The sequence below is a fragment of the Lathamus discolor genome, chromosome 20 (genome assembly GCF_037157495.1).
Source record: "Lathamus discolor isolate bLatDis1 chromosome 20, bLatDis1.hap1, whole genome shotgun sequence".
In the NCBI taxonomy this organism is placed as follows: Eukaryota; Metazoa; Chordata; class Aves; order Psittaciformes; family Psittacidae; genus Lathamus; species Lathamus discolor.
The window spans coordinates 3,627,255-3,649,226 of NC_088903.1; the positions used below are offsets into that span (position 1 = coordinate 3,627,255).

The 21,972-nt window shown below is 61.4% G+C and overlaps 1 protein-coding gene across 1 annotated transcript; it reads right to left on the reverse strand.

Moving 5' to 3' along the window:
- Positions 1-512: 512 nt before the first annotated feature.
- On the reverse strand, positions 513-18,279 carry MED24 (mediator complex subunit 24). The gene is made up of 26 exons (XM_065699058.1): positions 18,177-18,279; positions 17,799-17,937; positions 15,828-15,910; positions 15,341-15,379; positions 14,005-14,078; positions 12,292-12,515; positions 11,698-11,809; positions 11,223-11,373; positions 10,884-10,997; positions 10,379-10,426; positions 10,079-10,161; positions 9,639-9,725; positions 9,234-9,345; positions 8,559-8,701; positions 7,850-7,890; positions 6,712-6,794; positions 5,574-5,752; positions 5,345-5,444; positions 4,531-4,706; positions 4,193-4,457; positions 3,845-4,026; positions 3,494-3,587; positions 3,266-3,365; positions 1,130-1,207; positions 862-1,010; positions 513-728 (listed from the first exon to the last, which is right to left on the reverse strand). The coding sequence occupies exons 2-26, from the start codon at positions 17,926-17,928 to the stop codon at positions 612-614; spliced, it is 2,964 nt and encodes a 987-aa protein (XP_065555130.1). The 5' UTR covers positions 17,929-17,937; positions 18,177-18,279; the 3' UTR covers positions 513-611.
- Positions 18,280-21,972: the final 3,693 nt, after the last annotated feature.

A 21,972-nucleotide genomic window follows, 5' to 3' on the forward strand; every position in this document is an offset into this window, starting at 1 on the left:
CTCTGCGCGCTGTGCTGCGGGATGGCCGGGAGAGGGTGCCAGAGAGGTTGCACGCAATTGGACTGGGGGGAAAGCGAGGCCCAAGAGGGACGCTGGTGGCACCAGGAGACAAAGCTGCACACACACTGCTCCACTGCTTTCTCACCTAACATTCCACCTGTGTACTCTTCTGCCCACCGTGAGCTCCTCAGTGGTGCCACCATCCCGCAGCTGGAGCTTCAGCTGGCAAAGCGCAGGCAGATTGCCATGATTATGGCACTGTTGCAGAGTTCATCATGTGTAGGTGATGCCCAGCTCCAGTTTTCTGTCCTGGCTCCTCAGGTGTGGGAGCAGGGGCTGGCACTGTTGCTGAGCTCACCATGTATAGGAAAGCAAAGAGAAACAAAGCAAAGCCTTATTCTAGAAAAGGCCTGTATTTATGATAGAAAACAAGCAGGGGGGTGCCTCTGGCAAAGTCCATCTCAAGCAGCAAGAGGGTGCCTGGGGGAGGCCGAATGCAGAGGGAAGCAGGGCCAGTCTGAGCTGCAGGGCCAGCAGCTGTCCCACACATCCCAGTTCCACACGAGTTCCATGGGCTGCTCTCTCCTGCACAGCAGAAGGAAGGTGGCCACTCAGAGCGCAGCGATGGCCTTGGCAGCGACACGGCGGCCCAGGGGCAGGCTGAGATCTGTGATGGCCAGGACGATTTTGGGACTGGACATGGTGGACACTTTCACCAGCTCCGAAACCTGTGAGGAGAGAGCAGAAACAGCAACTCGTGACAGTGCTGGAGACACGAGAGCAGGATAACCCTATCCCATGGGACCGGCACCCCACACACCCTGTGACCAGGCAGACGGATGTCACAGCCATGGGACTCACCATGGTGAAGGGCATGAACTGGAGGATGCTGCCACGGCTGCCCTGCTCCAAGCAGTCCACACACTCCTCCATGAACCACTGGACAAACTGGGTGTGGGTGCCGGCTGTCTTGGCTCCCAGGATGGAAGAGATGAGCAGAAAGAGGTTTGCTGTGGAGACAGGGAAATACCAAAAGCCAGGTCAGGAAGGGCCAAACCTCCCACATAGAGGACAGGTCCCCATCAGTGCATAGCCACCAGGTTACCCCAGTGGTACCCAGCCCCATTACCTAGCACCCTGTTCAGCGGGTCCCTCATGCTGATGGTGTGAAGCTGGGAGGCGGAGAGCGAGCTGCTCATCGAGCGATCTGTTGGGGACCAGAACATGCATCAGGCTGGGGGAGGCTGCAACAGCCCCTTGCCCCCCTCAGCCATGTCAATGTGCCCACTCTGGCCATTGGTGCTTGCCCAGCCCTTGGGCTTCAGGAGGGGCTTTGCCATGAGCTACCCCACGGGGTGGAAGAGGTTTGGATGGTGGCCCTTGGGACCCCCCAAAACGAGCTTCTGGAGCACACCAGAGACATGCAGCAGGCAGAGGCCTTGCTTTGGTCACCGTCCCTCTCTGCCACGGCACAGGCAGATGCATGGCCCAGGCGTGGTGGAGCAGAGCCCCCCCAGGAAGGGCTCCAAAGCTGCTGCTCCTGGGGTGTGACACTTGGCTCTTGCGCAACCCAGATTCACTCCAAGTCCGACCAAGTTTAATGACATCTGCAAAGGTTTAAGCGTGAGTGAGGCCGTGAGGTGCCTCCCTGCTGCTCCCTGCCCGGGTTTACCTGCAGCAGTGCCTCACCCCTGACGCTGCGCATCAGCACAAGCAGTGCAACGCGGTGTCACGATGGGGAGAGCAGCACAGATGTTCAACAGCTGCACAGCAGCACTCCAATCTCACTCGCAGGGTCCAATTTAGCTACCAGAGCTGAGGCATATCCAAAAGGAGCAGCAAAACTCAGGACAGAGCAAGGGGACTTTTCCAACACAAACCATGAAGCGCTGCAGCCTGCTTCTGTGGGACGGGAACTGTGCCGTCTCCAGTGCAGTGGGATGGGAATCACCTGGGAAGGCTTTTATGGAGACCCCATAGAAGACAGCTAGCGCCAAAACTCCTCAGGCCCCACCTTGCGCTGCTCTGAGGATGCTCACCAAAAAAAGAAGCAAGCCCTCCCACACTTTTCTCATGGAATCACATGAGTTACATGGCTGCAGGAAGCAGCTTTTCCACATCACTGCAGCAAACAGCCCCAGAAAAGTCCTGAATGTCTCTGGGAAGAGGTGGAAATGCCTCAAAAGTTAAATTAAAACAAAGATAGTGAAATAAAGGGGGAAACCCTGTATTTCAACAGTCACAAAACCAACAAAACCCATGGGTTGATGGATGTGTTCAGAACTCCTAAACCAAGAGGAGGTTCAGATAACAGAGAAACAATGACCAAAACCCTCCTGACTCAGTGCCCAGGAGTCCAGACAATGCATGTGGGAGGGGTGACAGCTCCCTGCTACAGAGGGTAGCAGCAAGGACACACAGACTTGACTGTGGGGATTCACCAGCTCTTTGTTAATGACACAGGAATGTCAGGATATAGCCACAAACAACGGGAACATCACCTCCCACTCCTCCTGCTGCAGCCCATCAGCTCCTCGGTCCCACAGGGGCTGGCTGGGGGTGACAGGGCTCTAACAAAACCTCCCTGAGCACCTCATGCAATGCACTGGGGCGGTGGCAGCATCATGAGGGGAGGGGTAACCTCATCCATGCTGTGTTCTGATGAGAGAAATTAAGAGCTTGACGCCTTCAAAGTGTAAAAGCTCCAGGGTAAGTAGCCCAGCAAAGCACCCGCGTGCTCTGCATCTGGCCAGCTTGGGAAGAGAAGTGGCTTGTGCCAATATACGTTTAATGGAACCATAGCATGGGTTGGGTTGAAGGAACCTTAAAGCTCATCCACTCCCAACACCCTGCCCTGGGCAGGGACCCCTTCCACTGGAGCAGCTTGCTCCAAGCCCCTGTGTCCAACCTGGCCTTGAGCACTGCCAGGGATAGGGCAGCCACAGCTTCTCTGGGCACCCTGTGCCAGCGCCTCAGCACCCTCACAAGGAAGAGCTTCTGCCTAAGAACTCAGCTCAGTCTCCCCGTGGGCAGGTTAAAGCCATTCCCCTTGGCCTGTCCCTACAGGCCCTTGTCCCAGGCCCCTCTCCAGGTTTCCTGTAGCCCCTTTAGGCACTGGAGCTGCTCTGAGGTCTCCCCTTAAGGAGCTTTCTCCAGGCTGAACCAGCCCAGCTCTCTCAGCCTGGCTCCAGAACAGAGCTACCAGAAACGATGCCTGGAGCAGGTCAGTTCCCTCCCCAGGAGCTCCCACCCCACTCGCACTTACTGGGGCTGGAGAGGATGTTGGCGTCCTCCTCGTTGGAGCTCAGCAGGCGCATGAGCTTGGAGGGCTGCGTGTCATCCAGAGGGAAGAGGCTGATGTAATCCTGGGGGGTTAGAGGGGGTTCAGTCCCTCTAAGAGGGGGAATCCTGTCCCCCCTCCCCAGGGCTGCTGACCCCCTCTGGGCTCTGCACAGAGAGACTCCAACCAAACCCTGCTCCGTGCCAGACTCACCTCGATGTCCTCTCGGTGCCTCTTCTTCTGCCTGGCAGAGGCCTGGCCCTTGTTGTGGGAGGAGTAGGAGCTCAGGGCACACCAGACAGAGAGCCTGGGGACAGAGCAGGGACACTGCGAGGTGCTGCCTGCCCACCATGAGCAAGGGAAGGTGGCAGAGCCCAGAGTGTGTGCCAGGAAGGGAGGTAGCAGGTCCCTCCTCGGTGGGTGCCAGGACACCAGTGTGTCCAATCCTGTCAGCACTGTACCAGGGCCAGCATGGGAACTGGGTGGCTGGGACCCCCATCCCAGCACAGAGCATGTCCCCAAACCCACCCCAAGCAGACAGTGTAAACAGGTTCAGGGTCTTACTTAGCCAGGGCTTTTCCTGGGGGGTCCATGAGCGTGTGCCACTTGGAGGAGTCTGTGAGCAGGTTGGGCAGGATGTGACCCAGCAGGGTCAGCGTCAGCTGCTGCATGTCCAAGCAGAAGATGGCGTAGAGCAGCTCCACAGCCCGCAGTGTGTGCTCCTTCCGTGTCTCCTTCAGCAGCTCCTGAGGCAGAGGGCAGGGCTGAGGGAGGCACGGGCTCACCTCCAGCACCCAGGACTGGCAAAGCAACCAGCCCAGGCACAACCAGGACTCCTGGGCACTCAGATCATGGGCTAGACCCAGCAGTCCTGGGCTTGCCACCCAGCCACCTCCCTCCTTCACCCCATACCTTGACCAGGTTGTTGCAGAACCAGTAGACACCCCCCATGTGCAGCAGGGTGTCAAAGATGTGGATGGAGCGGCTGTCGACCCAGCCCTTCTCCAGCACCTTGGTGAAGACACTCGTTAGCACCTCCTTGATGGGCTTCTTCGGGGGCAGCAGGTTCCAGTAGGGAATGGTGTCCATGCCCGTGGAGGGGAATTTGATCTGCGTGGCCGTCTGCTGCAGGACATCGGCACACATGTGCTCCAGGATAGAGCTCATGATCACCACACTGCAGGACAGAGACAGGGAGATGGGGTCACCCAGGCCCTGGGAGGTGGCACAGCACAAGGGCTGGAGCTCACCGCTCGTTGTAGAACTGCAGCGTGTTCTCGCTGCACAGGGGGGTGGCCAACTGCCGGATCATCTGCAGGGACTTCTCCCGCTCATCCAAGCCCAGCATGCGGACGTGGGCCACCAGCCAGGCCACGGCACACACGGCCATGCTGCACACCTTCCCCTTGATGTTGTCTGTGATTTTCTAGGAGAGGACATGAGAGCAGAGGTGGGTGAGCGCTGGTGTGTGCATGCACAGGCTTCATCTCAGCATCGCCTCCCAGGGCTGTGGGACCAGAATGCAAGGTCATAGAATCCCAGCCTGGATGGGGTTTGAAGGGATGCTTAAAGCTCATCCACCTCCAACCCCTGCCACAGGCAGGGACCCCTTCCACTGGAGCAGCTTGCTCCAAGCCCCTGTGTCCAACCTGGCCTTGAGCACTGCCAGGGATGGGGCAGCCACAGCTTCTCTGGGCACCCTGTGCCAGCGCCTCAGCACCCTCACAGGGAAGAGCTTCAGCCTAAGAGCTCATCTCAGTCTCCCCGCTGGCAGGTTAAAGCCATTCCCCTTGGCCTGGTCCAAGAAGGTCCAAGTCCTTCTCTCCTCCATGCAGTGAACCTGCCCCCACCGGCCCCATTGCCTCCAACGGGGCAATGTGGGGCAGGATCAAGGGGCTGGAGCTACATCAGTTCCCCACCCAAGTCATGAAGGAGCCACTGAGCTCCACAGTGGCTGCAGAAGCATTCATGGAAGGAGGACAAGGGACCCCTGTCCTGTCCTCAGGACACAGCACAGTGCCTGTGCTTTTGTCCTGCCCCATGCTACTCTCCCACCAGGCCCACCTGGATGGACTCGAAGGTGAGGACGCCATTCTCCCAAGCATTGAGGATCTCCAGGATGGCAGCTGAGATGCTCAGACACGCCTCGTGCCACTTCATCTGCCTGTCAGGGAAGAGAGAGGTGGATGGAGCGGGGGTCAGGCGCTTGTCCAGAGCAGCCATGGGGTCAGGGAAGGTGGGGTGGGTGCTCCCCTCCTGCTCTGCAGGGTGGGCACACAGGCTGAGCTCTTACACCAGCTTCATCTCAGAGGAGTTGTTGAGGAGGGCGACCAGGGACTCAACTTTGGTGGAGTCTGGACGGAAGCAGGGGTGGTCAGGGTTGAGGATCTTCCCCTCCTCGGGCATGCAGGTCAGCATCCAGGTCTCAAAGAAGGGCACCTCGCCCGGAGGGCTCGACTCCGATAGGATCACCTGGAAAAAGAAGCAGCACAGGGTCTACCACACGGCCTGAATGCTGCAGGGATCCTGCTGGGGACCCCTGCCCTGGGGTCTGCCCCCCACCCTGGGGTGCTCATGGCTGAGGGGACAGCGCCGCCCTGTGGCCTGCAGGGAGAGGCAGGCACTGGTCAGCCCCCAGTCAGGCACTGGTTTCCAGTCTGGGGCTGTGCTTTGCTCCCCTCTACCCAAGGATAGCCCAGGGGACCATAGCTCCAACAGCTTCCCCTGGGGAGATGCTCAGCCTGGAGGGGCTGCGAGCGTGGCAGCACCGTGCCCTGCCCAGAAAGGGCCACTTGTCCCCTCCGGAGCAGTGCTCAGGGTCCCCAGCCTGGGGCCAGGTCACAAAGCCCAGCTGGGAGAGCTCCCGTGGGGCACAGGAGCTGGGAACCCCACGTGCTGCTTCCTCCCTGCCGCCCGCGGCACCCCCGGGACACCGCTGCTGTCAAAACTAAAGAGTTTTGCACATCTGTCCGGCAGCAGCTGCGCAGGAAAAGTCGCTGTGGGCCAGGCTGGGGGATGAGACCTCATGGGCCAGCCCCGGGCACGTCCGCTCCGAGCTGTTTCCAGCCAGGACTCCCCCTCCCAGTGTTCCTGGGGTTTCGGTATCGTTTCGATTCCCAACACAAGCAGATGTCGAAACCTGGAAAGGTTTCATGCAACCAAAGGGCTGTTTCCTGCGGGGCTGCAAGTTCCTCCTCTTATGGTCCCACCCCCCAGCTCCAAGGGCCCCCCCTGGCCAACCAGTGCCAAACCAGAGAGGCAGTGCTGGGAATAGCTCCGTGAGATCAGAGGCTGTGGAGGCAGCATTCCCATTGATTACATGCGACGGTGAAGGGAGCACAACCAAAGCCCTCGGGAATGCCACAGCCACCCCTGCTCCATCCCTGCTGCACTCCCCAGGTCAAAGCCCCATCCCCTTGGAGGACACTTACCTCAGAGCCATAGGTCTGGGCCACATGGCACAGCATGAGGAAAGAGATGTCAAAGAGCAGGGCCCGAACTGAGGCTGGTTTGGCTGAAGGAGAAGAAACAAAGAGCCTGGGACTGGAGCAGCTCTGCTCTGGAGCCAGGCTGAGAGAGCTGGGCTGGGTCAGACTGGAGAAGAGAAGGCTCCTGAAGGGGAGACCTTAGAGCAGCTCTAGTGCCTAAAGGGGATACAGGAAACCTGGAGAGGGGCTTGGGACAAGGGCCTGCAGGGACAGGCCAAGGGGAATGGCTTGAACCTGCCCGAGGGGAGACTGAGCTGAGCTCTTAGGCTGAAGCTCTTCCCTGTGAGGGTGCTGAGGCGCTGGCACAGGGTGCCCAGAGAAGCTGTGGCTGCCCCATCCCTGGCAGTGCTCAAGGCCAGGTTGGACACAGGGGCTTGGAGCAAGCTGCTCCAGTGGAAGCTGTCCCTGCCTGTGGCAGGGGTTGGAACTGGGTGAGCTTTAAGGTCCCTTCAACCCAAACCACCCTGGGATTCTATGATCTCTTGGCACAAGGAAGGAGGGAGGCAGGAGCCCTCTGACCCTCCCAGCTTCCTCCAGGCAGCTTTTCTAACCCCAAGTGCTTGTGTGCAAATGAGGGCTCTAGAACATGACCAAGTGCCTCCCTCCATCCCATCTGTGCCCCCACAGCAGCTCTGGCCTCTGTCCAACAGCCCCAGCCCACCCCTGGGCTCTCCCCACACCATGGAAGGTCAGAGCACTCTGAAACACAAGTTTCACCACATGCAAATGCAGTCTGAGTCCTTATCTCGGGCTCTGTGCTGACACATCACCCCTTCCAGGGAGAGAGCCACAGCTGGGCTGGTCCTAAGGGGCCCCATGGGGTGGGCTGGGGAGATGGAGCAAGCAGGGAACACCCCACATTCCGGACGGACACGCACATGCCACATGTGAGGGCAGCGTGTCCCTGGGAGCCCCAGTCCCCACCACATACCCCCAAGCCAGGCCTGGCAAAGATCAGCTTGCTCAGGCATCACAGCCAGTCCCAGCTTAATCCAGCCAGGGCCTACAGCATCCCAGCACGTAGCAGAGTGGGGAGAGCAGCTCAAACCACCCACCCTGGCCAGGCCATGTACATACTCACAGCTGTCCTCGCTGCTGATGTGCTTCGTGAATTCATTCAGCCTAGAGGGGGCAATGAGAGCCGCAGTGAAGCGTTACCACCGGGTGCACCAGGCCTCCTCCCACCCCTGAGACACGCAGGGGGTGTCCCTGCCCACAGACCCCTTCCTGCAGCCCAGCCCAGCCCCGTGTCCTGCATGAAGGAGCGAGGCAGGCAGGGACCAAAGCAGGGTCCAGCTCTGCAGACACCCTCTGAGCCTCCTCCTCCCTCTGCTCCCCTGCAGCAGAACAGGTCCAGCAACGCTGCTGTTCCCCCACACCCACACCCGAAAGCATCCTCTGCATGGGGAGCTCTGAGCATGGCCCTCTCCATACCAGGAACCCCCAAAGAGGCTGGAGCTGCCTCAGGCCTCCCTGCTCAGAAGCACATCACACACCCCACGCGTGCTGCTGCTTGTGCTCCAACCAGGACACAAGCATCTGAGGACTGACACAGCAAGCACCCTGCATCTGAGGCTGCACCAGTCTCTTCATCCCCTTAAACCAGCATGACTTGGACTCTCTGCTCTGTTAAGGCAGAAGCAAAGGAGATGGGATGCTGCTGTGCAGGGTGCACACCCCCGAATCCCAGCCCTCCCCAGGCTTGTGTTGGATACAGGCACTGGGGGAGAGCCTGGGACACCCCAGCCCCGCTGGTCAGCAAGGACAGTGGCATCCAGGTGGACACTCACTTGATGAACTTCCGAGCAAAGGATTTCAGCTTGCCCGTTGCTGCTGCTGCTGCCAGCAGCAAGTCCAGGCTCTTCCCAGAGAGCATGTGGCCCAAAACGCCCAGCAAGCCCTCGGGGGACTTGGAGTGATCCGCATCCATGGTCTACAAAGAAGAAATAGAGGCAAGGGAAGTCACAAGAAACGTGTGGTACAGACCAGTGATAAATGGCCATGGGGGCAGTGGATCAGCTCCAGAGACGTTCCATGAGGCCTGGGTGAGGGGTGGGTGGCCCAAGCACCACAGGGCACGGCACAGGGGAGAGCTGCAACACAGCCACCACCAAAACATCTTCTTGCTTTCAGCAGCAAGTCAACCAGAGGGGCAAAAGGACATGGGCAGTCACCAGGGACCAGGGGAGATGCACACAGAGAAGAGCTGAGAGCAGGACGGGCACATCCGGCTGTGCTCAGGCTGCTGGCACTGACAAGGTGCCTCTGATGGCTTCCTGGGAAGGAGGAAGGGAGCTCCCCGTCTGCATGGCAGTGCAGCAAGGCTGGGAGTGATTTCCCCATTCCTCCAGTCCAGCACAGGAGGGAGATCAGGCACCTCCCAACCACCCCGGCTGCCCAGTGAGGCCAATGCTGCTGGAAACAGGCTGTGGGGCTGACCCCAGCCTGCCCAGGAAGGGACTCACCTTCAGGATGTTGGTGACAGTGGGCTCAGCCCTCAGGATGAGCCTCGGGTTTGGCTGGATGTTGGCGTTCTCCGCTGATTTCAAGCACGGAGCCTGTTTTCTGTCCACTGTCCTGTGGGATTCGCAGTCAGTGAGCAGGAGCCCATCACCCTGCTTCACTCCTCCCCACCACATCCCACCAGCTTCCCAAAGGAAAGGCCACCACCTCAGGCCACTACCAGCTGCCCCTGACAGAGGACAGACTGCCTGTACTCGATCTGTCACTGAAAGCAAAGCCTCGTCCCTCCAGGCCACAGGCCAGCCAGCGGCATCACAGCTGGTCCTTCATACTCCCCCCTTAAGAAGGGCAGCAAGAAGAGGTGCTCCAAACCCATTTGGTCACCCCGAGTTTGGGGGGGGCTGTACCGTTTGTCAATCAGTTTGTTCATGTTGGCCTCGGAAAGCAGCCCCTGCTTGCCACACTCCTGCAGCAGCAGGCTCGTGCAGTCGCAGCTGAAAGAGAAAAGGAGAGCATCAGCCTGAGGAACAGCACTGCTGCTACCCTGGGCAGTGCGGCAGGGCAGGGGGGCTCCTGGGTTGCCCTCCTGGGCCCCACTCCTCTGAGGATGCTGCAGGGCCAAAAGCGGCTCCAGCTATCACACAGCATCACCAACACGTGGATGAGCTGTCAGACACTCACTGCCTTGCTCAGCTGGCAACGCGAGGGCCTCAGGAAGGAACTGGATCAGAAACTCAAAAAGCCTCACCAGAAGCTGCCCCAGCATCCTGAACCACGGCTCCCCGCAGAAAGGATGGGGTGGTTGTGGCAGTGCTGCAGGTCAGCCCTGCACGCAGAGATCACTCACTTGCATCGCTGATCTGCTTTGTCGAGCAGAGGGGTCAGCTTCAGCAGGAACTTGAAGGCACAGTTCACATCCTCAGTGAAGTCCTGCTGGGCACAAAGCTCTGTCAGCTCAGAGCACTGCTGACACAAGCCCACCTTCACCTCCCACACCACCTTGCCCGTTCGAAGAAGGTTGTTGGGACATAAACCATTTCCTACCCCACGCATCTCTGGCCAGGCCCTAGCACCATCATGACAAACACAAGTCACTTGCGCACACAACATGAACATACAGCTCAAACAAATGTCCCCCCAGACTCACCTTCTCCCCTTGAGGATACTTCTTGAGTTTAACCAGGACCTGGGGTATCTGAAAGACACGGGGCAGGATGTGACTGAGCGAGGCAGACCCCGCTCTGCAGGCAGGACCTCCCAGCAGGAAGCCCATCACAGCCCAGACCATGGGAAATCATACACTGGCTCCTTCTGTCTGGTACAAAGGAGGTGAAGCAGACCGCTCTGGGGCTGCCCACCACTGAGCTATGGGAACACAGGCCCCAAGGCTGCTGTGGCATCCTTCAAAGGCCCCAATTTCCACCCCCCCCCTACAACCCCAAACATCTCAGGAAAGCCACTCTGCAAAACAAAGTGAGGCTGGGCTGAAAAGAGGCCCAGGACAGCAAAGCTGATGCTCAGCAGGTTGCAGGAAGGCTGCCACAGGCTCATGCTGTGCGAAAGCAGAACTAATTGCTCTGCCAGGGTTTGGTGCTCAGCAGGGGCTGAGCATGGGGGGAGAAGGCAGCAGCAGGCCCAGGCTCAGGCCATACCTTCAGGAAGGTGAAGGCTGTCCACTTCAGCTCCTCTGTGCCCTCCGGGGACTCGATGAGGCCCACAAAACAGGCCTTCCAGATCTCCAGCACAAAGAGCGGGGAGGGAATACGCTGCAGGACACACAGACAAACCCCCCCCCAGTGCTGGAAAGGCAATAAAGCACCTCCCTAAACCACAGCCAAACCCTGAACCCCCTGTGAAGGTGCTGATGGGCTCACGCTGCTCCCTGCAGCTGCGCCCACACCCTTGGACCAGGATCAGCACAGAAGCTGCAGCAAGGCTCTGGTCCCACAGCCACAGCTCACGCTGAGCAAAATAAGATGCCACTTCCATACCTGCATCCTTTTCACCATCATCAGCTGCTCCACCAGCGGCTGGGTCTCTCCAGTGAGGTTCATGGTCCCCTCCAGCAGCACCACAGCATGTACGGTGGGGAAACCAGTCTTGTTCAGCTGCTCAGAGTGCACTGAGAGCATGGTGGGGATGCTGGGTAGGAGAGGACAGCACACATCACTGGAGCCTTGCAAGGACAGATCCATGCTTTTCCTTCCCCATCCTCCTTTCCCAGCCAAGCCCCTGAGCTCCCTGTGGCAGAAGACTCCTTCGCAGCAGGTCACCAACAGCCCTGTCCCTTCTCCTACCCAGGCCGTTTCATCAGCCCCAACACACTGCTGGTGCAGGGGTCCAAGCCAGGAAGGGACAAGGAAGCAGGGAGCCAGCGTGGAGGGAGGGAGGAGGCTCTCAACCCCCCAGACAGGGCTCAGACCCATTTTACTCTCCAAGCCCATGGAGACAGCAGCACAAATCTACCTCTTGATGAGGGAGACGCAGTCATCAGCCTGGCTTCGCAGTGGGGAGTTGCTGAGGTTGTTGAGGTTCTCCCCCAGCTTGACAAGGGACTGCTCCACAGTGCTCCAGGAGGCTGGATTGGGAGGGCAGGCATTCAACAGTGGGGACAGGAACATGCTGGGAAGCAGGGCAGGCTGGCTCCAAGGCCCACAGCAGCACAGAGGCCCTGCCAAGGCTGGGGCTCCCCACAGTGAGCAGAAGTCTGTGCACCTCTGCAAACCCAGGCTGAGGGTCTGTGTGCAACCCACCAGCTCCTGCTTCAGGCCAGCTTGGCACAGCCTCTTGGCCAGACACAGGCAGGCTGGCAGAGCACAGGGCTCACCACACACCCAGGAACAGCTCCCACAGCCTTCCCATTAATTCTGCTGCTCTTCCAAGGGCAGCAAGGAGGGGAGGGGGCAGAGGGTGGCACAGAGCCAGGGAGGAGAAAGCAATAGAGCTGGAAGATGGATGGGCTTGGAGCTGCAGGGATAATGCGGCAGGAGCTGGGCAAGGGGAAGGGAGAGGTGGCAATCCCCAGGGCCAAGCTGCATCCAGGGGGAAGCAGTGACATACACGTCTCCTCCAGCTTGGCGATGTGGATCAGGGCTCGGTTCTTGGTGCTCCCAAGCATCTTCTCCAGCCGCTCCAGACACATCTTGAGCTGGGCCTCAGCAGCCACTTGCTCCAGCGTCTCCTTTACCTTCTCGGCGTAGAAGGCAGCGCAGCGCAGGAGCCAGTTGAGGGCACTCAGCAGCGCCCGGCACAGGCTGATGCACTCCTCGGCTTTGCCATGACAGCTGGACAGGGGAGAGAACCGGCACCGCGCTCACCACGCTGCTGGGGCGAGTGCGGAGGGCGGCCACGAGGACGAGCAGGGGCTGGAGCAGCTCCCGTATGGAGCCAGGCTGAGACCATTGGGGCTGTTCAGCCTGGAGAAGAGACCTCAGAGCAGCTTCCAGTGTCTGAAGGGAGCTACAAGGATGCTGGAGAGGGGCTCTTCATCAGGGATTGGAGCAACAGGAGAAGGGGTGATGGGCTCAAACTGAAACACGGGAAGTTCAGGTTGAAGATAAGGAAGAAGTTCTTCCCTGTGAGGGTTCTGAGGCCCTGGAATAGTGCCCAAAACCAGTGATAAATGCTCCATCCCTGGCAGTGTTCAAGGCCAGGCTGGACAGAGCCTTGGGCAACATGGTCTAGCGCGAGGCATCCCTGCCCATGGCAGGGGAGTTGGAACTAAATGATCTTAAGGTCCTTTCCAACCCAAACCATTCTATGATTCTACACTGCTGCCCTGGGGAAACTGAGGCACGGAGACAGGGCAGGCTGGGGAATCCATGGCCACATCCCATGCTCCAGCCCAGCCACTCCTCTGCTGCAGATCCCAACCTGCATCCCAGCTCTGCCAGGGGAAATAACATCTCCCCACTCGCATCCTCCTCTCTGGCCACTCTACTCCAGGGAAACTTTCCAAGCCTCTCATTAAATTATCTTGCAAAGAGAAGCTCAGCATTGATCAATGTGCTGCGAGAGGTGAACGCTTTCACCTCCTGATGCACAAATCATTGGGGCCAGAAATCCTGATCATATCAAGCAGAGGATCACATTAGGCAGGGCCTGGATTAAGTGGCCAGCTCTGCAGTTGGCCAGCAACAGCTTCTTGTCAACATCTGTGACTGATGCATATTCATTGTTGCTGCTTTGTTTCATGTCATTGAAGAGCTGCTACCTTCCTCCTCCTCCTCCTCCCACTGCCCCCATCGCACGCTCTCTGCTCCAGCCTTCCAGAAAAGGCTCTTAGGGGTTAACAGGAAGATTTCTGAGCTTTCTAAAAGAGTTTTTGTGGCCTGAATTGTCTGGGCTCCCCTGGGCCCTGCAACATCAGCGGAAGAGCATGAAGCAAAACAAGGCAGCTGGCTGGAGCGCCTGGGGCAGCACAGGCAGAGCAGGGGACACGTAGCCAGGGCCTTGGGAAGGCCACACAAGAGAAAGGAAACACTCTGAGGGGACAGATGCCCCCTGGCCACAGGGCTTACACCCACCCCTATCCACCGGAGCGGGACAGGAATATCATGGCAGAGATGCTTATCCTGGAATAGGTGGGTTTCTTGCAACTTCCCATAAAGCTGGTGGGGTTTTGGACTCCCTCTGCTCTCCCCATCCGTGCCCGGGGCGAACGGATGCAGAGCCGGAGGAGGAACCTGCCTCTCTCTGCCAAGGAGGGTACCCTGGGCTCAGCCAGACCCCACCAGCTCCCGGTACTGTCACACTGGAAGTGCCACACCGTACCTGAGGCGGTCACAGAACATATCCATGATCTCCAAGAGCGACTGCACACACAGATCCCGGGAGAAGTCATCAAACTGGAGCAGGGAAACAAGGAAACACCGGATGGGGGCTGCCAGGCTCCGGCAGCTCGGAAAACAAACTCAACCCCTTCCTGCACGGGCTGGGCCGGCCGCAGGACGCTCGCCCTGGCAGCGGCCCAGAAGCCACTTGAATGAGAACTAGGTCAGGGCTGGCTGTCGGCTGGGTCGTGCCCTCCCGGGGTTGCGGGAGGCAACGGGGCCCCGAGCTCGCCGTGGCGGGGGCTCAGTGCCAGCCCCTGTGCGGGGCTGTGGTGAGTGCCAGCAGCGTGTGCCAGGAGCCCGGCTGGCCGCAGGGCTGGGGGCAGCAGAAGCAGCTCCACACCTCGGCACAGAGCAGATGGGGCCCCCCCGCCGGGCCGGAGCCAGCCCGCAGGCCTGCGCTGGGCACACGCTGCTCTGAAGGAGGAAGCCTCGGCTCTCAAGGTCAGCTCTCTGCCCAAGGAGGATCCAGCACCGTGCCGGTCCAGGCCCTGTGCTGGTTCTACCCTCCCCTGGGAGCGCGCCCACTGTCCCAGATGGGTGCTGAGCCCCATTGCACGGTCCCCACCCTCCCTGGGGCTTTGTGGCATGTTTGCAACACAGCTCCAAGCTCAGCCTGCAGCACCCCAGAACTATACAAGCATTGCAGGGCTACCAGCACCTTCCTCTTCCCATCCCCCAGTAACTGTAAAGAGGTGGAAGGAGGGAAGTCATTCTCCTTTAAATGCCCCTTTCTTCAGATCAGAGGCTGCCCTGACAAGGCTGATGCTCAGAGAGAGGTGGGGGGCCCAACCCAGCCTGCGAGGGGCTGTAGCTCCCCATGAAACCGAGGCAGTTGTAGAGTTCCTGTCCCCATGGGAGTGGCACAGAGACACTGAGCACCCATGGGTGCAGCACTGCATGGCTGCGCTCCCTTTGAGCAGTGCTGCTTCTCCATCACCAGCTCCCAGCACCACCGGCTGCAGAGGGATGTGGTCTCCAGCAGCTGGGCTGTGCTTCACACGGAGGACACTGTGGGGCAGGAGCCTGCCAAGGCCCCACATGATGGAGGGATGAGGATTTCACACCCGCAGCCATCCCCAAATCCAAAGGGGAAGCTGGCAGCATGGCAGCAGCCTGTCCCTAGCAGGACACAGGCACTAATCTGCACTGTCTGGCCACTGCTGACTCAGCAGAGGATGTCATTTTCCACTTGACCTACATTTGGGGAGAGTTGCAGGAAGGGAAATGGATACACGGGTCACAGGGAAAGAGAAAACCCTCAGCCAGAGCCCTACCTTGCTGATGGCCGTCAGGACCGTGGAATAAGACACCATCTATGAACAAAACACAAAGCAAAGCCGGTGCAGCCGCGTGCTGGTGGCTGAGGTTTGCCAGCGCTGCTCGTTGCTGAGGAACAGCGAGGTCAGGGCACGGCCCTGCTGCCATCACCGCACACACTGACCCATCACAAATCCAAGCTGACAGTTTGAGGTGATGCCGGTTTGTTTCACACAAACTTGGGGCGATGCGAAATGCAGGGGGTCTCAGAGGGGGAGGATTCCCACCCCGCCTGCAGCCAGGCCAGGGGCAGAGGCTATCGACAGGAACAGCCCAGCCTTGGGTACATGCTGAGCCCTCAGTCGCCTGCCCAAGCCCAAGATGGGAGATTGGGGTGTGGAGGGGTATCTCCCTATCACCAGCTCCACACCCCAGGTTCTTTGCCCACCCCCTGCTAATGTGGGCTGCGAGGTGACACCTGCAGCACATGGGGAATGCCATTACCTGGGAGCTGATGGCGTATTTCAGGTAGGACAAGATGAGTGGGTTCGGTGATGGCCCGATCATGGCCTGCTCCAGAAGAGCCTCTGCAAGGAAAGGAAAGGTCCCAGCTCAGCGCACAGACCCCGTGTGGGGATGCACAGACACACACATGCTCTGCCCTCATCCCACAGGAAGGTGGCCAAGACAAATTGTGCAAACCACAGCGACTCCGCGCCGCGCTTCCCTGAAATTAACCAAATCCCACAACTTTCCAATCCCCGGTGGCGAAAACTGGTAAATAATTCAGGCGGTGCAAGCAGCTTCCTGCTAACTCAGCTCTCCCTGGGCACCCTAGACCCGAAACAGCGCCTGCTGCTCTCCAAACATGTTCCCCTCCCTCCCACCTCCTGCCCAGGAGGCTCTCGCATCCTCCAGCATCCTCCTCCGAGTGACTTTCTGCTCCTGAGGCTGAGCCCTGGGCACACGGTCCCTTCCCTCTCCGCTGGGCCCAGCCCTGCACGTCTGGCCCTCCCTGCCGCCAGCCTGTGGATGCTGGAGGGGCCCTGCCCGTCCTATCTGCTCAGTCAAGCCTTTAATTGACCATTTGAACTATGGCAGAGTGCAGGAACCACCTCCCAGAAGCAGGCCCCGGGCTGCAGCAGGGGCTGTGTATGTAGGTCAAAGCACCCAGACACAAGAGGGGGCAGCAGCTGGTTGGGAAGCGGCCGCCCCAAAGCAGAGGAGGAGGAGCAGCCGTCGCCAGATCCCAGATCCCGACTGTGGGAGCAGGAGGCTCCCTGGGTCTCGCTCAAAGGCTGAGGCCGTGGCCAACAGCATCTCAGCTCGAGGACAGAAGGCTAATGGCAGCCTTCCCCTCCCCATGTAATCAGGGAGTGTCAACACGAGCCAGCCACATGCTGTTACCCGCTGCAGACGTGTCAGCATAGATTTGCCGGGCACCGCTGTGATCCGGGCAGCTCGTGCCAGCTTCTCCTCCTTTGTAGTTTAAATCTGAAAGGCAGGAGCTTGGGAAAAGACGGCTCTAGGGCTGCGGTGAGGGAAGCAGCACGTGCCCCGGCCGTCGGGAATAGCATCCCTGCGCACCCGCAACGCTTGTGCTGTGCCCAGGATGGAGCTGGTGTCACCATCTTCCCTTTAAAGTTTGTTTTGGCAGGAGCTGAGCAAAACCAGGCCCCCCAGGGCTACCCCACAGCTCCAGCTCAGCCCCTCCAGCCCCATACTGCACGTCCATGCACTGACCCCCTCACCATGGGTGGAAGGGGGACAAAGCAGCCTGAGGAGCTCAGCTGTGGGGATGTGGATTAATAAACCCCACCATCACGGCTGCAGGAAAACACAGCAGTGGGATGGAGTGAGGAAAAACCACCCCCAGGGAAAGGTCCCCACCTTGGTGGGGCAAGGAATGTTGCTGCCTGTGCTGGGCTGTTTCCCTTTAAATCCCCCGGTGCAGCAATGCTCAGCAGCGCTCTGTTTATTTACCCAGGGCTTGCAAACACCACTTGGTGCCCAGGAGAGTAAAAAAAGCCACCCTAGCAACAAGTTTCTATAATTAGCATAAAAGCCTGGCAATGTTTAAACCCCGGAGCTCAGCAGGTACCAGCGTTTGGCAGGGTTTGTGTCAAAAGTCCTTGAATAGGGACAAGGAAAGAAGCCCCCATAAGCAGGGATGGGAAGCGTCCTTCGGAGCAGCACCTGGCTCCATCCTTGGTTACACAAGGGGTCGTTATCCCCTCACCATGGGGGGAAACTGAGGCAGCCAGCAGGAAGCCGGGTGCTGAGCAGTGCTAGATAAGAGCACAGTGTCATGATCCCAGAGCTGTGGGGCTGCAGCCAGCGCTCACCCCAGCCCTGCCCCGCACCATAGGCTGGTTTAACCATGGATCCACCTCTGTGCAGCACCAGAGCAAGCAGCCCCGAAGCACAAAGCGCCGTGGCTCCAGCTTCCCCCCCCCCTACCCCTCGGCCCCGGACCTGCCAGGTTGAGGATGTCCCAAGTGGCTCCACGGGGGAAGAACCGCTTCATGTTGATGGCCCATTGGTAGTCGCTCCAGCGCTCCTTCCAGGCCTGCAGGATGGCCTGCTTCAGGTTCACCACCTTCATGGCCGCGCCCTGCGGAGGGACCGGGTCAGCACAAGCCCGGCCGGCCTCTGGGCTGGGGGGCTCCGGAGGGAAACGCCGGGGAACCGGGGCGGGGGGCGATGTGGAAGGAAGGCAGGGCCCGGGCCGGAGTCGGGGTCCGGGGAGGCCGTGGATGGAGCCGGGTCGAGCCGCGGAGCGCGGCGGGGTTGCGGGGCCAGCCCCGGGGCTCATCCCCCCCCCTCCCCGTGCCGGTTCCGCCCGGCCCGCACCCGGCACCGCGGCGACCGACGGATGCGTTCCTCAGCGCCTGGGCACCGCCATATTGGCACCCGCCAGCAAGCCGGGCGCTGATTGGGAGGCGGGGCGCGGCGGGGCGCGGGGGATGCTGGGGGATGTAGTTCGGAGGATGGAGGAGAGTTGGGGGGGTGCAGAGGCCGTTCAGGGAGGTCGGGCAAAGGGGTGAGTGTGCAAACGGGCGTGCAAAGGCGCGGGTGCGCAAGCAAGGGACGTGCAAAGGCATTGGGGTGCCAACGCGGGGCTCCGGGCGTGGAGGGGTGCGGGTGTGCAAGTGCGTGTGCGTGCGGGATGCGCCCGCGCGTGCACGCGTCCCTGCGCACAGCTGCGCGTGTGTGCACGTATGGCCCGCATAGGGACACACGTGTGGGTGAGCATGGGAGTGTGCAAACATGGCAAGGGGTGGGGGTGCGCACACATGTACATGTGTGTGTATGTGTGTGTGCATGTATGAACGTGTGCGGGCACACGTGTGGGCGCAGGTGTGTATACAGGCACACGCGCATGAGCACTTTGCATGCCGATGAGTGTGTGCATACATGTGCCAGCATGTCTGTGTGCGCATACCCGTACATATGTGCGCCCACATGTGTGAGTGCAGGTGTGCGTACAGGCACACATGTGAAAGCACGGAGCCGTGCACACGTGGGTGTGTGTGCAAACATGGGTGTGCACCCAGGACCACGCACGCATGCAGGTGGGGCTCTGCATGCATCTGCATGTGTGTAAATGCACACGTGTATGCATACAGGCATGTGTGCGCTCACATGTGTGTGCGGACACCTGTGCATGGGCAGATACACGCGTGCAGGGGTGTGTTGCACACACACGTGTGCATGCACACACACAGGCAGAGTGGGGCTGGGCTTCTCCCCCCCCCCCTTCCCCCCCCCCTGCGGTACCAGCAGCTAAAAATAGCCCCCCGGCTGCTTCCATCGCCATGGCAACAGGAAGATGGGGAGCAGGGCTGGGGGGGGCAGCTCCCCAGCATCCCCCCCCAGCACCCCCTAGCACCCACAGGACCCCACAGCACCCCCAGCACCCCCCATAGCATCCCCCACAGCATCCCCAGCACCCCACAACACCCTCAGTACCCCCATAGCATCCACAGTACCCCCCCCAGCCCCGCGGGTACAGCTCAGGAAGGGGTAAAGCCCTCCGGGGTACAGGATGCCCGAAGGTGCCGCGATGGGGTGGGGGACCTGGGCCCCCCCTTTTCTCCTCCCGGCCCCACTCGGGGGGGGGGGATGCTCCGCAGCCCCTTAATTCCCCCGTTAATCATTCATGGGGCCGGGGCGCTGCAAATCCCCCCGCGCCGGGGCCGGGATTAGGCGGCAGCGAGGGGCCCCGGCAGCGCGGGGCGGGGGGGGGCGGCCCCTATTCATGAGCAGGGATTTCCTGTGCCGGGGGGGGGGTCCCGCTCCCTGCAGCTGCCGGGGGGACCGGGGCTGTGTGCGCAGCCCCCATAGATTACACCGCCCTCCCCATGGCGCAGCACCCCCAAACCTGGCTCTGGGCTTGGGGGATGTGGGGGGGTGGTGGAAAGCACTAAAGGGGTCCCAGCCCCCCCCCCAGTTCGGAGTGGCCGGGGGGGGGGTTGAAGACGTCGAGGGCTCGGCGCTGCGCCCCGGCCTTGGCAGGGAGCCCCGGCCCAGCTGCCTCCAGCCCCACGGCCAAGGGGGGGGCCGGAAGGGGCCGGGGCCCTTCCCAGCGCAGGGGGCAAGCGGGGGCCGGCGTGGGGGGGGGCTTCCCCTTCCCACGGGGTAACCGGTACAGCTGGGACCCCCCCAGTGCCGGTGCCGCACCCTGCTTAGGCGGGGGGGACATGGATCCTTCCCGGGGTGGGGTGGGAGGGGTTTGATGCCCATTGGGATTGGGGGAGAGGACCCCCCATGGGGCCACCCGGCCCCCCAGTGGATGCTGCCCCATGGGGGTCTCCAATGATGGGGATGTAAGAGCTGCACCCAGCATCACCCCCCTCCCGGGGGGGGGGGGGGGGGGGCGCCGGGGGGGCCCCGCTGCCAGGCTGGGGCTATAAATAGCGGCTCCGTGCTGCAGAGCAGCGGGATGAATTCTAAGGAGCTCGTTCAGGCCGACCCCGAGAACAACGCAGCCCCTCCATGTCCCATCCTGCCCCAGCTGGGGTCTGCCGCAGGGCATGGGGTGCCCCCCATGCTGCCCATGGGGGGCCCAGAGACCTGTGGGTCACGCTGTGGGCAACTCACAGACCCATAGCAGCGGGTCAGAGGGTGCTGGTGGGTCCGTGCTCCCCAGCTGAACCCCAGCCCTGCCTCAGTTTCCCCATTGGGATGGATGGCGCTGGGCGGCCGCAGGCGGGGGGATCCGGGGTCACGGCTTTGGGCTGAGCTCGGCCACTGCCTTATCGCGGGCAGACAGTGATGGGGGGGGCGAGGGGCAGCCGCAGACGCGCCGTGTTTGCCGAGGATAAAGTGTACGGTACAGGCGGGGGCCGAGGCCGGGGGGGCCGCCACCCTTCCGCTGCCACCGCCCCGCCTGCCGTGGGGATGGGGGGCCCGGGGGTGCGGTGATCAGGAGGGACACGGGGACCATGGGACCGTGAGGATGGAGGGGGACAATGGGGAACCACAGGGCTATGGGCAGTGCATGGACGAGGGGCTGAGGAATCGGGGCTGGGGGCACGAGTCCCCCACGGGGGTCATGGGGACCGTGGGGTCATGAGTATGGGACGCCCATCAGCGGTCCTCAGCCCTGGGATGCAGGATGGGGGCTGCTTTGGGCATCACGATGCCAAGGGGATCCCCACCCGCGGGGGTCCACCCTGCCTTGGGGACCCCCACCCCGTGGGCCCTCCATCTGCTGGGGCCCCCCATCTCCTGGGGACCCCTACCCTTGGGCACGCTGTCCCCTTGCAGCCCCCATCTTCTGAGCGCCACCGGGGGTGTGGGGGGGGAACACGACACAGGCCGAGCCCCCCCGGGTCCTTGGGTGGGGAGGGGGGACACACACTCACACAGACACACACGGCAGCGGCCCTTTAAGCCCGGGCATTATGGGATGTGTAGTCCGGGGGGGTTGGGGGGCGCAGGGGCTGCCGGGAGGCGGTGGGGTTGGACGGGCGGATTGGGGTGCAGCGAGGGGGACCCCAGTGACCCACACACACACACCCCCCCCACCCCAGTGACATCTCCCCAGTCAGCCCCTCACCCCGCCCCAGTGCGCGCCGCCAGCCCCACAGCGGATCCCTGCCCCACACCCCCCACATCTCCCCACCCCCGGGGGGCGCAGGGGTAGGGCCCGCATCCTGCCCGGGGGGATGCGGGGCCGAGTAGGTGCCCCCCGGGGCCCCGCTGGGCACCCAGGGGTGCCGATGTTCCCCACCCGTCGTGGGCACCGTCCCAAGTTCCCCCCGGTGCCGTCCCCAACCCACGACGCCACCGTCCCCTGTCACCCTCGGCACTGTCACCGCGTCCCGTTGGGTGCTGTCCCCTGCGCTGTGGGCACCGTCCCCAGCTCCCCATGGGCACCGTCCCCAGCCCCCGTGGGCATCCCGTTGTCGCTGTCACCGCATCCCCGTGGGCGCTGCCCCAGCCCTGTGGGCACCATCTCTGCCCTCCATCGGCTCCAGCCTTGGCCCTCTGTGGGCCCCTCTCCCCTGTGTGCAGACCCCATCCCCGTGGGCACCGTCCCCGTTGTCGCGGCCACGACATCCTCGTGGGCACCGTCGGGGGGCTCCCCACCCGCCCCATCTCCGCCCGGCCGCGGGCACCGTCCCCACCACCGCTCCCCCCC